Source organism: Pagrus pagrus (genome assembly GCF_965226575.1).
Source record: "Pagrus pagrus genome assembly, chromosome: 8".
In the NCBI taxonomy this organism is placed as follows: Eukaryota; Metazoa; Chordata; class Actinopteri; order Spariformes; family Sparidae; genus Pagrus; species Pagrus pagrus.
The window spans coordinates 19,565,125-19,578,576 of record NC_140192.1 but is presented as its reverse complement, the minus strand read 5'-3'; the positions used below and the strand labels follow the sequence as shown (position 1 = coordinate 19,578,576).

The window sequence follows — 13,452 nt, the reverse complement described above, 5'->3', positions numbered from 1 at the left end:
GCATTGCTAATACAACATACAGGGTAAAGAGGCATTTATCCAACGCTCAAACATATTTATCAAACTCAAGTCCGCACAAAATTTCTGCATGTGCCTAGTGCTTGTCTATAGATCTAACTAGAAGCTGATTATGGTCTAGATAATCTAATCTGTTCAAATAGTGCATTGCATACAAAGTTTACAGGCATCAGTCAGGACTTACATCCCAGCTGTGAACAGATGTGAATGTGACTCTGATGCCTGTCCAGTCTCCCATCTTCCTGGGAGCTGTGATGAGGTAGAATGAAACCTGCCTCTTCCATACCGCTGAGCACCCTGGTCCAGACTTTTGCACACAAAGTGAGTAAATATTTGCCTTAGTATACAACATACCCCACCACAGGGAGAATGCAAAGCACTCCTCCAAAGCCTCCTTAATACCAATTCCTGATTGGAGCGGCTTGGGACTGTTGTTGGCTTAGGGTGCCCAGATCTCCGGTAGGGAATAATTAAAACTCAGCCACTATGTCGGGGGATCGACCGGGTTTGTGCTGAGGGCCTGAGCCGCTAAGGAATGCCAGTGTGGACCCAACATGATTGAAGGGGTAAAAAAAAAAAATACACAAAACAAAGAAAAATACACCTAAACCACCTTGCTAACACCACAGATTAACTGAGGAGCTCTGGCAGAGGCCAGGAAAGTGCCCATTCACAACGAAAATATGAAGCGCTACATTTCAGGACAACACATTCTGTTTCTATATTCACTATGGCTAATGTTTCTAATAACATTAAGCAAAAAAATAAGCACTATCAAGGACATCCTTTAAAAATAACTTTTCATTGCATTCCCTTCCTGATGATTTATAATTAATGTTGGGATGAAACTTTTCATATGACCACAAATCAGATATTTATGAGCCAGTATTGACATGTCATATTCTGACTTGAAAAGAAGACTTTCCATTTGTGAGAGTCAAGTTATGTGCAAATATCCTCATGGCTGTACAATATAAAAACACATCCAGACATCTTTAGTATCTTTATTTTATTCTTCTACAATCAACTGAAAAACTAAATAAAAATGGAAACATGCGCCCAGCATTTAAATGTACTGGATGCAAGCTAAGCCCTGCGTTTAACATTTTCTACTCTCTCATTCTTCACGTCCACCAGCATTTTCTACAGGCCAATAACAGTGATTCTACAAAATATAGGGAAACATCAAGGCCATTACTTCATTCTCGTATTTCAATATTCAAAGGCCTCTTCAAACTAATGTCTAGATGGTCTTATTTGACTTGGCTAACAAGTCCAAAAATCGAAGGCGGATTTTTGATTTTTTTTTTTTTTACAGCAGACATCAATACCAGATGTGCATGTTTGCATGATGGGGACTCACTGACACTTGGGTGCTGATAGTCATAAATGAAAGGTCATCAAATTCAACATGACTGTGCAGTGACAGCTTTTACATGTTGACACAGGACTCGTCTAACCACTAATCATGGTTAAGCTGCAATTTAAAAAAAACAAAAAAACAGCAGCTTTGTGTACCTGAGGAACCAGAGAAAATCTTACTAAATCGAATATTTCCAAAACATCTGAATAAACCTCTATCAAAAAGTAAGCTAGAAACACAAATGGCAACAGAACATACTGTTGTGTTGTATTGGCACTATTCTCTTAACCGTTCCTTCTGCAAGTGTATCCTGCAAGACTCTACTCTAAAAGCCACTAAAGGGAACATCACCTTAATCATATTAAACTATAAGTGGTTGACCGAAGTGCAGACTAGTTTCTTTTCAACTGTGCATTTCATCACAGCTTAGCCCTTACTACAAGGCTCTGAGAAAGCGTCCCTTCTACACTACTTTAATCACCTTGGAGATGATTATCCAGAGCAAAGCATACAATAGAGGCCCTCCCTCGTACTCATTGATCCCCTTCCCAATCCTATACAAATATCACATGGGATTATGAATCTACCCTGGTGCACATGTGGGGCTTGGACGTGGCTTTTTGCCCTCGTCTGGGAACACAGTAATGCCTTGGTGAGAAAGGAAAAAGTCCCTCAGAGGTGAGAGATCTTTACTTTGCAATATACTTTAAAAAAAGGTTGGATCATGGAAACACCAACATGGTGCTCTGCTGTCATACTCTGTATCACTTTACTGTGATACAGATGTTTTTCATCTGCATTATGTTTTAGGAAGCCCTGGATTCTTCATTCAGCATTCATAAGACTGTAAGCCTCAACTGCCAAGGCTGGAGGAGGACTTAATATAAAAAACATGCTCACCAACATGTGTAAGTGTACATAAATGGCCTTAATCCATAGAGATTGCGTCTCATACTCTGAGAAAACATTTGTCATGTAGGCTGGAGGACATATCAGGAAGCATTTTTAACAAACGACAAATAAATTACTCAAACAGTTGGTGTTTGGTTACCTGGTAGACTAGATGAATGCATAAGCCATAGACAAAATGTATTAAAATTTAAATGGAGGCTGGTGTTAAATGCCCTCACAGGTCTTCACTCTAAAAAGCATCTAAAACCTTTAGTAAACATTGAACTTTAATGTTATTGTGCATAGCATGATTTCACACAGCCCAGTGTCAAGTTAGACACTATTGTAAATGGATACTGATTGTAATTTCTGCATTAGGTTATTGCATAACATCTGGAAGGCAGTTAGCTATAATGGACAAAATGTAACAAGATCGTGTCTACGAGATGCTCACTTATCTACATTTGACACTTATGTAAAGACACAAACCACGCGGCTCGTTCAGCTCTTGAACCGTGTCTGCTCACATATGTGGTTGAATTTCCTGAAATCAAAATAAAGAAAAGAAAACCACATAAATTAAGTGCACAAAACCACAGAGATGATATGACATGAAGCATCATACACAGGAGGACTACAGGACCAAGTTTATACAAGGACTCCTTCTAGTGGTGACGCAAGTGAACAGCATGTACATCACATATCTGTTATGTCATTCCAAAGTACAGGCAGAGCTGGTCTTAACAGAGTTATTAAAACACTTACACTGCATGATGTGCCTTCACCTGCGTGCGACAGTTGCGTCCCCAGTAACAGTCGGGACGAGATATTACACCAGCTGAAGACAGAAAATCATATGAAGATATTACATGAAGTCTTGATTCAACAACAGTGAGCCATTTTACCTCTAAGTTGTCTCAAACACTGAAAAACAATTGTTTGAACCTGACCTGGCAGTTCAGATGAAGGGATGTTCTGTCTGTACTTGTAGGCGAGCTCCTTGAATGCTCGCAGGCCACAGCAGTAGCACAAGATGGCATCAGCAGAGACACGACAATCTGATAGAGAGAGTCAAAAAGGACAAGATATTATCACTCAATGGGGCCTTAGTTCAGCCACCCTGTATGTGCTGCGAGTTTTGTACTGGATCTTCCAGCTGTATCTGCAGTGGTGGAGGAAGTATTCAGTTCCCTATTTTAGTAAAAGTACTGTTTCACACTGTGAAAATTCTTTATACTATGACGTTACAGGTAAAAGTGCTGTACTGAAAATGTTATTCAAGTACAATTATTTAAGTATAATCAGTGAAATGTACTTCAAGTACTGAAAGTAAAACGTACTCAAAGCAGAAAAATGTCCCCTGTGACTATTATAATATACCATTACATTATTATGACACATGCATTAATTAAGCAGGAGTTTCCTGATGTAGTTTGTTCAGGTGAAGCTGATCTCTTTTGTATAGGACTGCAACTAATGATCATTTTCATTATGGATTAATCTGCTGACGGTTTTCTCCACGAAGTGATTTGATTGTTTGGTTTGTAAAAATTGTGAAAATAGTGAGAAATGCCGTTAAAATTAAGTTTTTCAAAATGCATGTTTTGTCTAACCAACAGTGAAAACCTCAAAATTACTCTAAATAAAGTAAAAGTACTAAAATAATAAAAAAGGGAAAGCAGCAAATCTTCGCATTTGTGAAGCTGGAACCGTGAAATGTTTTTATGTGTAAAATTACTTCGGCTATTACAGTATAACTTTTTGTAAATTGATGAATGGTTAATCAACAAATCATTTTAGCTGTACTTGCATAAACTAACATACCAATTTTTTTTAAGAAAATGTCATATTTTACAAGTTCTTTGTGTGTTGTGTATGCAAGCATCCTAATCTGTGAAGTAACTCAAGTAATTGGAGTGAAGTAAAAGTACAATATTTCCCTCAGATGTAGTGGAAGAAGTGTTAGAAGTAGAAAGAGGCAGGAAAAGTCAAGTAAAGTACAAATACCTCAAATGTTTTACTTAGTAGTACTACTTGATAATAAAAGTGACTGGTTTTGATCTAAAAGCTCACCTGTCAGATGGTAGTTTCCCTGCTGTAAGCTCTGCAAAGCCTCCTGGAGCAGATCTCTCCACGACTTCCCCTTGGAGGTCAGGTAGTTCTGGTGGAAGGATGAAAACACACAAACAAATAGCGTCTCATCATCACATACGACAGTAGGTGCAGAGATGCATTTCAATCATCTTACAACCTTAGCTTAGGTTGTAAATGGAGACTTATTTAGCTTAGTGAGGTAAGAGCTGTTTGGAGGACGCACAGAACGAAAGTGTGTTTGAGCATCAAGAAGATAAATACTCAGTGAGAACCAACCACCCAGGACATAATTTGCATCATCTCTATACCAATGACCGAAATATGTAATGCATTCTAACATACAAATAAATAACTAACACAAAATATATCACTGCAATATCTAACGTGCAGATAGTCGTTCTTACCTGGAGGACCTCCGATTCATAGTTGTTGTTGTTCAGCGCACCATCCAGGCATTTGTCCGTCAGATTGAGCTCTGGAAAAAGGAAAAAAGAAAAAAAAGGAAAATTGTGGATTTGAACCACCAAACATTTGGCAAACTATAACATACAATCCTGCAGTACAAATAAATACATAAGAAGCCATATCACAGAGCGGATGCTTTACTGTTGCAGGTTTGAATTACTGAGCTGCATTGTTGTGGTCAAAGATATACAAGAGCTCCATCAGCTGGAGTCGAAATTCATCTCAGCTGCTGAAGCGTAAGTTTCTCCAACACTGAACCAAAATCACTAAGTCACCCTACAATACTGCTCAGTGGTGTATGGAGCTTTTAATGTCATACTGTGTCCTGTTTTTTTATTTTTTACAAAGTCTGACACCTCCACGCTTAATTAATATTCGACACAAATATGCAGAAAATATGTTTAATCAGTTTTCCTGCTAAGGCTAAAATGTCAAAAACACAATGCTTATAATTTTAGAATGACGATCATCAAAATAACAGATGTTGCATTTGGACACTAGCCAAAAAATTCCGATACTTGTTGAAAGCTACGACCCAGCAATAAGCCTAACAGTGGAAATCCCCCTGAGGCTGTTTTGCTGAAACAGATACATACCACTGAATCGAGCCAGACAGCCTTGACAGCCAATCCTCTGGCAACCCCAGTACATGTGACAGAAGGGTCGATGGCACAGCACACCTGCCAACACACAGCACGTCATGCATAAGAGGTATATCATGGGGTTTGTGCAACAATCTACCTGTACACTTGAATGGCTGGCAAAGATGTACTTCAACTGTGAGCCGATTTTACATGTATAGCATGTATACCTTTTTGAACAACGAATACAGACTACCGCCACCTGGTGGTATGGCGAGTCATTTTCTCCTTACACAGGCGCAGAATGCATGAGCTAGTTGGCCTTGGTCTTTGCTGATAATTATAGTGCAATTTTTGAGGTGACACAACAGTCAGCCTCAGTAGTTGCTAGTTCGTTGACGTCTGTTTGGTGTGCCCTATGGTGTCATGAGCATGTGTCAACAGTGTCCGTCATAAGGAGTAAACAAGAATTCCACACTGCAGGTTTAATTCCTTTTCTATTTCACTGTGCACAATACAATAACTAGACTAGACTGATTGTCTAAATGAAAATATAAATTTAAAAACACATTACATGACTGCAGAGCGTCTAACAAGTTCTGGGAGCACTCACATTGCTGAGCAATAACCTGCTGGCTGTTTGGCTCGGCCCGTCTGTCTGGCATTGGTTGGAGGCAGCAGGTGCAGATGAGATGGCAGCCCTGAGGGGGGCAGCGGTACTCGTGAGGAGCTGCAGACAGGACGGGAGCAGACATATGTCTGAGACAGGAGGAAGGCACGCGGATCTCTACAGCTGCTAAAGTGAGCTTTCAGATGCGTCTTTCAATGACAGAACACACTGTAATTATTGCTTAATTTTACTGTTGGTATTAGGATTATAACAGAATGCGGTCCCTAGCAATTTGCCATCGACTGAAATGTTTAACATTAGTTACTGATCCTTTCATCTAATGTACACTTAGAATCACCTGAGGGGATATCAGAGGATGTTGACGGCTGGTCCCCTGTGGCCTTTGCAGATGCAGATTCCTCGTCAGTTGCTGGTTTGGGTGAAGGAGGCATAGGTGGTGGAGCTGGCAGACCAGGGAACCAGAAGTTTGAACCTGAGGCAAACAGCACTTGACTAATTTCCCTCCTGTAGCCAGGACACTGTCTGCACATCACTAGAGGCTGACTGGGGACAAAAAATGCAAAAGAAAATCATCACATGAAGAACTGTTCAATAAACAAGCAAAAACAGGCTTCCAACCTTGATCCCATGTAAAGATATTCTTGTGTTATGGCAGAATGTCATACAGATATAAATTTTCATGAAAAGACTAAAACGAAATCAAAATCACAATTAACACACAGTTTCCTACAGATACAGACAATCAGAGCTTTTACCTAATGTCTGAGGAGTCACTGTCGTTGTCAGAGAGCTCAAACAGATAATCTGAACTGCCCTCCTCGTCAGAGAAAGAGCGCTCAACTTTTGGCTGCAACATGTCCTGAGTTATCTTGTTACGGCTGTCCATGCCCTTTAGGTCCTCCTCACTGCGACACTTCTCTGTGGGACAGAAAGGGACATACAAAACATATACAAACAATCATACAAGGTAAGAAGTTCTTGCCTACATGTCATTACTGCTCTCTTGTGTGAATATCTATCATGTGAGCTTTGATAGGAATAGCTCAACAATAGCTACATTTTTCTGTTATGCAACCCCCGTCTACTTTGATTTTTTTCAGTTGATGGCAATACAGGGGCTGGCATTTTGTGCCAATGTGTCATGATTAAAATAATGTTTATCTGTGCAAACCTGGGTGCTGGATGAGGTAGGCCTCCACCAGGTTGTTGAGGATGTGGTTCTTGTGAATCCTCTCCACAGGGCAGCGGCAGGTGGGGCAAAGAGAAGAACGCTCCATCCAGCCAGAGTAGCAGGCAGCACAGAAGACGTGCATGCAAGGCTGCAAGCTGAAGCAAAAACAAGAGGCTCAGAATTAAACTCACATTGCATTTGTTGAACATGAAAAACCAAAAAGTGTGGTTTAAGCCCCTAACCTCGGACATCTGTTTGAATGCCACGGTCCCTGGGATCTTACCTGACACAGTCATGTAGTAGGTCCTGGCAAATAACACACGTCAGACTCTCCTCCATCTTGTCTGTTTTAGTCCCTTCCACTGGTGGTTTAGACAAAACACTCCCAACACTTCCCTTAGTTGAACCGACCACTTCTGTACGGGAGGTGTGTGGCAAGCCCAGACCGTAATCTTTATCTGTAAACACAATAACTGTATATTACATGCTACAACGAGTCTCAGTTTTCGGCAGAAAACTTTCCAGGTTAGGCTTGAAGTTTCTGGGGTTGGAATAAAAGCTGTAAGTAAAGCTCTGTTCTATACAAAGGTTCTACTTGTGAAAGCACAATGGCCAGTGTGGGTGTCTCTAAGCTCACCTGCTTTTCTGGTTCATGTCTGCAAGTGCAAAAGGGGCCGTCTGAAGGTAAATATAGATCACTGTAGTGTTGATTATGGTTATCTCACATCCTAAAATGTGATACAGCAGTGTTTGCATTTTATTTTTTTTTAAATTGGAAAGAAAGTCACGAGTAATGGCCTGGCCAGTCTTTGCCGAGGTGTGTGTTGTCATTTGCATGTGATTTAATGAAAGTAATCACAGTCAACAGCTGCTTATAATGATACGGCACCACTTCTCGAATCAGAGGCTGCAGATCTAACATGTGTCCTGCCACCTTCAGAAGGCTGCAAGGATTTAATGAACTGAATGAGAAGCTTTTCATACAGCATAAAGCATGTGAGGACTGTAGATGCTGTAACAGTTATCCAGATTATGTAATAAATCCAAACTGCATACAAGCATTCCTGTTTTAACAACATTTTTTTGTTTTTGATGTTTGAAACACAATTACTGGCTAGGAAGTGTTAGAATGGTTTGTTTGCTATTTGGACTTGATATAATCACATAAGTGGCAACTGTGTGATCTCAGTGCAAAGTCTAAGACGAAGGTCGGCCAAAATTCAAACAACTGGCCTTCAGATTCTTAATTTGAAAGAACCTCCCACCTGCCTCTCCTTCCATTTGTGCACTCTGGCCTTGGCACAAAACTACCAAATGATAAAAAGCCAAATAGATACCAAATCAGTATGCTGCTTGTGCTGGTCATTGTGCCGCCACAAAAATAGGGCCCACAGTCTAATGTGAATATCAGAACTCCAGGTTAATCCAAGACTAAAAGCAATTTACCGTCATCAGTTTTTCTCCTCTTGCTCTCTGGCTCCATGTTGTCCATGTCTTTTTCTTGCGCTGTGGCAGCATCATCAGCTTGGCCTGATAAGATAGAGGAACAACAGACAAGGGTCAAATAATGTTGTTTCTGTTTTGACAGTGATGACTAGGGATGCATCATATCCAATGCTCATGACAGTATCTGTGTCATATCAAATGAAAATGAGATGAAAGCAGACAGATCTGTCAGTTAAACACCAGGCTGAAGATAGTGTGATGATCCTCAGCTGGACACATTTTGCCCAATACTAAAGAAGTTGGTTGATCAGCTGCAATAACAAGACCAACATCAGCAGGACGGTTTCTTTCAAGGACTGTGACAGAGAGTGAATTTAAAAGAAGATCCATAGCTCTGCCTCTCTGTTTGCTCCTCTCACAACCTGTGAATCCACCATCTATCACAAAGAAAAAACACAGAGGCTGGCTGGAGAAATCTGACTACACCAGCTGAAAGTAGGCTATCACAATAATAGTATTATTACAATGCCATTCTAATAAATACTAGGCCCTAGGCTTTAATAACATGGACTATGGTGTTACTCATGTTTTTAAAGGAAGGGTCTGACATTTTGGGAAATATGCTTGCCGTGAAGATCAATAACATTCTCATATCCATCCATTAAATATGAGGCTACAGCCAGAAGACTTAGCTTTGCATAGAACAAAAACTGAAAACAAGGGGATGAAGCTAGCTTTGCCCTGTCCAAAAAAGGTACAGAAACCAAATTGTAAAGACGACATGTTGGGATTTTACAGAATGGTTACATGTGGGACTTTTTATTAGCCAGAAGAGTCTCTTCCTGGAGGCTTTTCATCATCACTAGGTTACAAGATGACCGGTGGAGACTCTGGGAAGTCTCTTCTCACGCCAAGAAATAGTATTTACATGACCACGTAAGACTCTCCCCACCAACTGAACTCAGAGGTACTGTATGCAAACATTAACAATTCATCTACAGTGTGAATTTCCAGACAGAAAGCTGAAGAAAAAGTCCTCCCTCTCACCACAATACATCACTCCTCATCAGCAGAGTTTTAGCAGAGAACCTACCAGAGGCAGGACAGGCTGTGGTTGCCATGGGACCACAAGTTGTAGGGCTCTCGATGCAGAAGTGGGACGTAGATGTGGAGGGCTGAGGTTCCTCCTGTGTTGGATCACGAGGAGCCTTTGCCAGCATTACGGGCTCCACGGAGAGAGACATCTCTGAAGGTGGAACTGGAGCAGCACTGTGGGCCGACCTCTCCATGTCTGAAGTTTAGATAAAAGGTAGGGTGTTACAATATAGCTGCAGAATCAAAGTGGTTGCATTCGACAAAGGAGCTGTGGGGAATTAGCCGACTACTTACCATAACTATGATGTGAGATAGCCTGCTCCGTTTTGATTGAGTGGTAAACGTAGGCAACGTCTACAGGGTGACAAGAGGAAGATGTTGTCTCTCTTTCTTTGAAATAAAGTCATATAAACATTCTCATGGCGGACAAAATGAACAACTCACTTTGTTCTGGCTCACTTTTCCTGTACACAAAGTAGATGACATCGCCATTCTGCAGCATGTGAGTTTGCTTCTTGACCAGTTTGGACATGTTGATCACCGTGCCATTAGTGCTAGAGACAAACAAACAAACAAACAAAAACATGTGTTGTTGTATGATGTAAAGGTATCGGATCAATTTAACAGCTCTAAAAACACAAGCAAAGTCATTCTTTCAAACACATTTCAACATACTTTAGGTGTATTTTTTCTCTAACCACCAAGAGTGCCCAAATGAACTGAATTGAATGAATTCTCTAATGGGTGAACATCTGACTACGGTACCTCATGTCTTCCAGCCACACCAGTCCCGAGCTTTCATCTTGCACAATCTTGCAGTGCTCCCCTGATACCAGTTTGTTGGCCGGAAAGGACAGATAACATCCTGGAAAAAGAAATGGCAAGGCATCACCATGACAACACTGAATAGACAAAATACATATTACATTTCATCTCATTAGTGTCATTTGTGGAAGAGTATAATGATTAATACAGTACTACATATAGAATATCCCTCATATTTACAACTATCATGTGCAATTCCTGTTTGAATCCTGTGTTATTATATTTTTATACTCTTTTAGTATATTACTACACACCGTGTGTATTACAATTATGGGTGCAATTATCCTGTGCGATTGTCAGTTTTGGGCCTATCTGTATGTGAAAAGGTGAATAGAGTGAAAATAGTCGTATTGAGGTAACACTTTATAATAACCATCAATAAATGGTGACTAGTTAATTAAACTTATAACTAATGAATTGTTATTTCACTATTAACAAACAATAACATGCTTTATAAACTATTTTAAGCAATTATTTATTGTAAAGTTGCAAGTGATGTTTATAAACAATTGCTTAATGGTTTATAAAACATTTAATTGCTTGTTAACAGTCTATTAACTAAGCTATTAACTAAAGTGTAATTAACTGTAACTTATTATTAATGGTCATTATAAGGTGTCAGCCTTTACAATTTTTTCTAATTCTGTTTTTGTCTTTGTTTTATTTATCTAGCATTTTCCACGGTAAAGGATCTATTATCCTATCTTTATATGTGTATCTTTTTCAGAGTATGTCAACACGTGTTTTCAAGATTATTTCTTTATTCCCCCCTCTGACCATTCCAGCATACTATTACGATTCACCTTCTCATGACATTTTAAAAAAACAACCTTTTATTACCCAGACATAAGCTAACCAATTAAGACGAGTCACTTTGCATTGCAAAAAAGTAGACCCCAAAGCTCTCTGCAACAAAGCAGACACAGGGAAATATAGGCCTAACCCTTTCTTAAGCAAAACCCATACACAAAAAAATCTACTTAATATTCTGCACACATGTTGTCAATGGAGGCCTTTTGTTATCATCACAAGGGGCTGTCTAAGTTTGGTGCACTAAAGAAGTCTTTGTGTTTTCAAGGGGGAGGTTATAAGGGCTCCAGACACTGACAGCAATGTCTACAGACTAGACGATCTTTTGTTAATAGGCATCACCACGTTTACAGCTTTTTAAAGCAGGATGAAAAAATGTTAACAACATATTAAGAAACAAGATTCAAGGTGAAGGCAAAACTTTGTCGCTCATTCCATGACAAACAGAAACAAACCTACCTTTTTTTCTGCCAACTGTGCATTCCCTGTTGAAAAGCAGGACAGTTTCACTGGAGTCCACTTTGACCAGTTTCCCCCATGCTCGTCCTCTTTTATAACTGTCCATGTCCCAATGTTTGCTCTATAAGAAGTTATGAGAACACAAGTGGAAATGTTTAAGTAAATGAAAAACTCTCACACACTACTGGGCACATGGCAGCAAAGAGAAAGTGAAATTAATCATTCATTTCACATTTTAGTGTATGCTGGTGAAATCACAACCTACTGAGACATTTTATTTAGTCAGTTAGTAATATCAGATATACCCTTATAAAACATAATAAAAATTCTTCTTAAAATTAATACAAACGTTCATTCTTCATTTCTATTGTCAGAGAAAATACCTCGCACCTATTCGAATAAGATTTCATCTTAAGGAAATGTATAGTACCACAGATCTCTGAAGTCAAACACACCAACATCTTACATCATATATCGTGTTTTATGTATGCCGAATTCACAAGTGAACTTCATAGATTCATAAATGATCGTGAACAACAGTAGGAAAGCTATGCAACCTGCGAAATAAGCAAGGCTCCATGAAACTGGTAGAGTTTCTCATGATGTTTGGTACGAAAGCAAAAGCTGCTAACGAGACCTAGCTTTTCCGAGTTTACCAGCTATCCAACGATATTTGCTGCATCTATTAATCGTTGATAGACTTCGTTTTCAACCGTCAACTATTAATTACTTGACAAAGTGTTAGAAAAAGCACATGTTGTGGGATATTATTACAGATAACGTGGACAAACATAACTTCGCTCAATAGTAACACCAAGCTAACGCTAACGTTAGCAGCCAACCAATCTGTGTATCCAAGAGATAATCCGGGGCACAACGCAACAACTAGACGTGTCCGTAACCTTAGACGTATCGCAAGTCTTACATGCTTATCTTACCGTCAAAAGCTGAGTTTGTTGTCCCAGAAGCTGTGAATAAAACAGCTTCTTCTCCTCATGTTCCAGCTAGGCGCAAGATGCACTTCCTGCCAAGCTCAGGGTTGACATTATATACCGTCATCAGCTGATGGAGGAGGGGCGGTGTGGGCTTGTGTTTTAAAGTACGGGTGTTTCCATCCGTGCTGCGGCGGCGCCCTCCCACGTGAACTCCCACTGTCTGCTGATCTGCGGCTCAAGTGCATGCACACATCGCTGCTATTGCATCAGAGAAGATCCTGCTGGGAAATAAAGAAACTTTTGTTATAACAAGTCAGCAGTGCCTGCAACAAGTGCACCTGTATTTAGTGAGAATTATGCAGAGAATGTACATTTTGTGATACCTGGTATGTAACAACTGCAACTGTGTATTTTTACTTTTATTTTTCATGGAGCATGTAGCATGTAGTAAATCTTTATAATGTGTGTACTGTAATATAGTGTGAATTACCTGATTCACCAAACCTCTTTTTCTTTTTTGCAGCTTTTTTTGACTTTTGTGGACATTTTTTAAGATGGTTTTTATTAAACTTTTCAGCTTTTATACAATAAAAGAAGCTGAATAAACGTAAGATTAAGGAAAATTAAAATAACAACAACAAAATCAACTTCATATACTCATATATTCC

The 13,452-nt window shown here is 39.6% G+C and overlaps 1 protein-coding gene across 1 annotated transcript; it reads right to left on the bottom strand.

Moving 5' to 3' along the window:
- Positions 1-2,541: 2,541 nt before the first annotated feature.
- Positions 2,542-12,925, bottom strand: chfr (checkpoint with forkhead and ring finger domains, E3 ubiquitin protein ligase). The gene is made up of 18 exons (XM_084359938.1): positions 12,788-12,925; positions 11,850-11,970; positions 10,521-10,620; positions 10,200-10,309; positions 10,050-10,109; positions 9,754-9,951; positions 8,661-8,744; positions 7,498-7,672; positions 7,215-7,369; positions 6,799-6,961; positions 6,381-6,586; positions 6,026-6,142; positions 5,428-5,511; positions 4,771-4,841; positions 4,346-4,433; positions 3,223-3,330; positions 3,038-3,110; positions 2,542-2,816 (listed from the first exon to the last, which is right to left on the bottom strand). Exons 2-18 carry the CDS (start codon positions 11,953-11,955, stop codon positions 2,774-2,776), a joined length of 1,941 nt encoding a protein of 646 aa, XP_084216064.1. The 5' UTR covers positions 11,956-11,970; positions 12,788-12,925; the 3' UTR covers positions 2,542-2,773.
- Between the last annotated feature and the right edge of the window lie 527 nt (positions 12,926-13,452).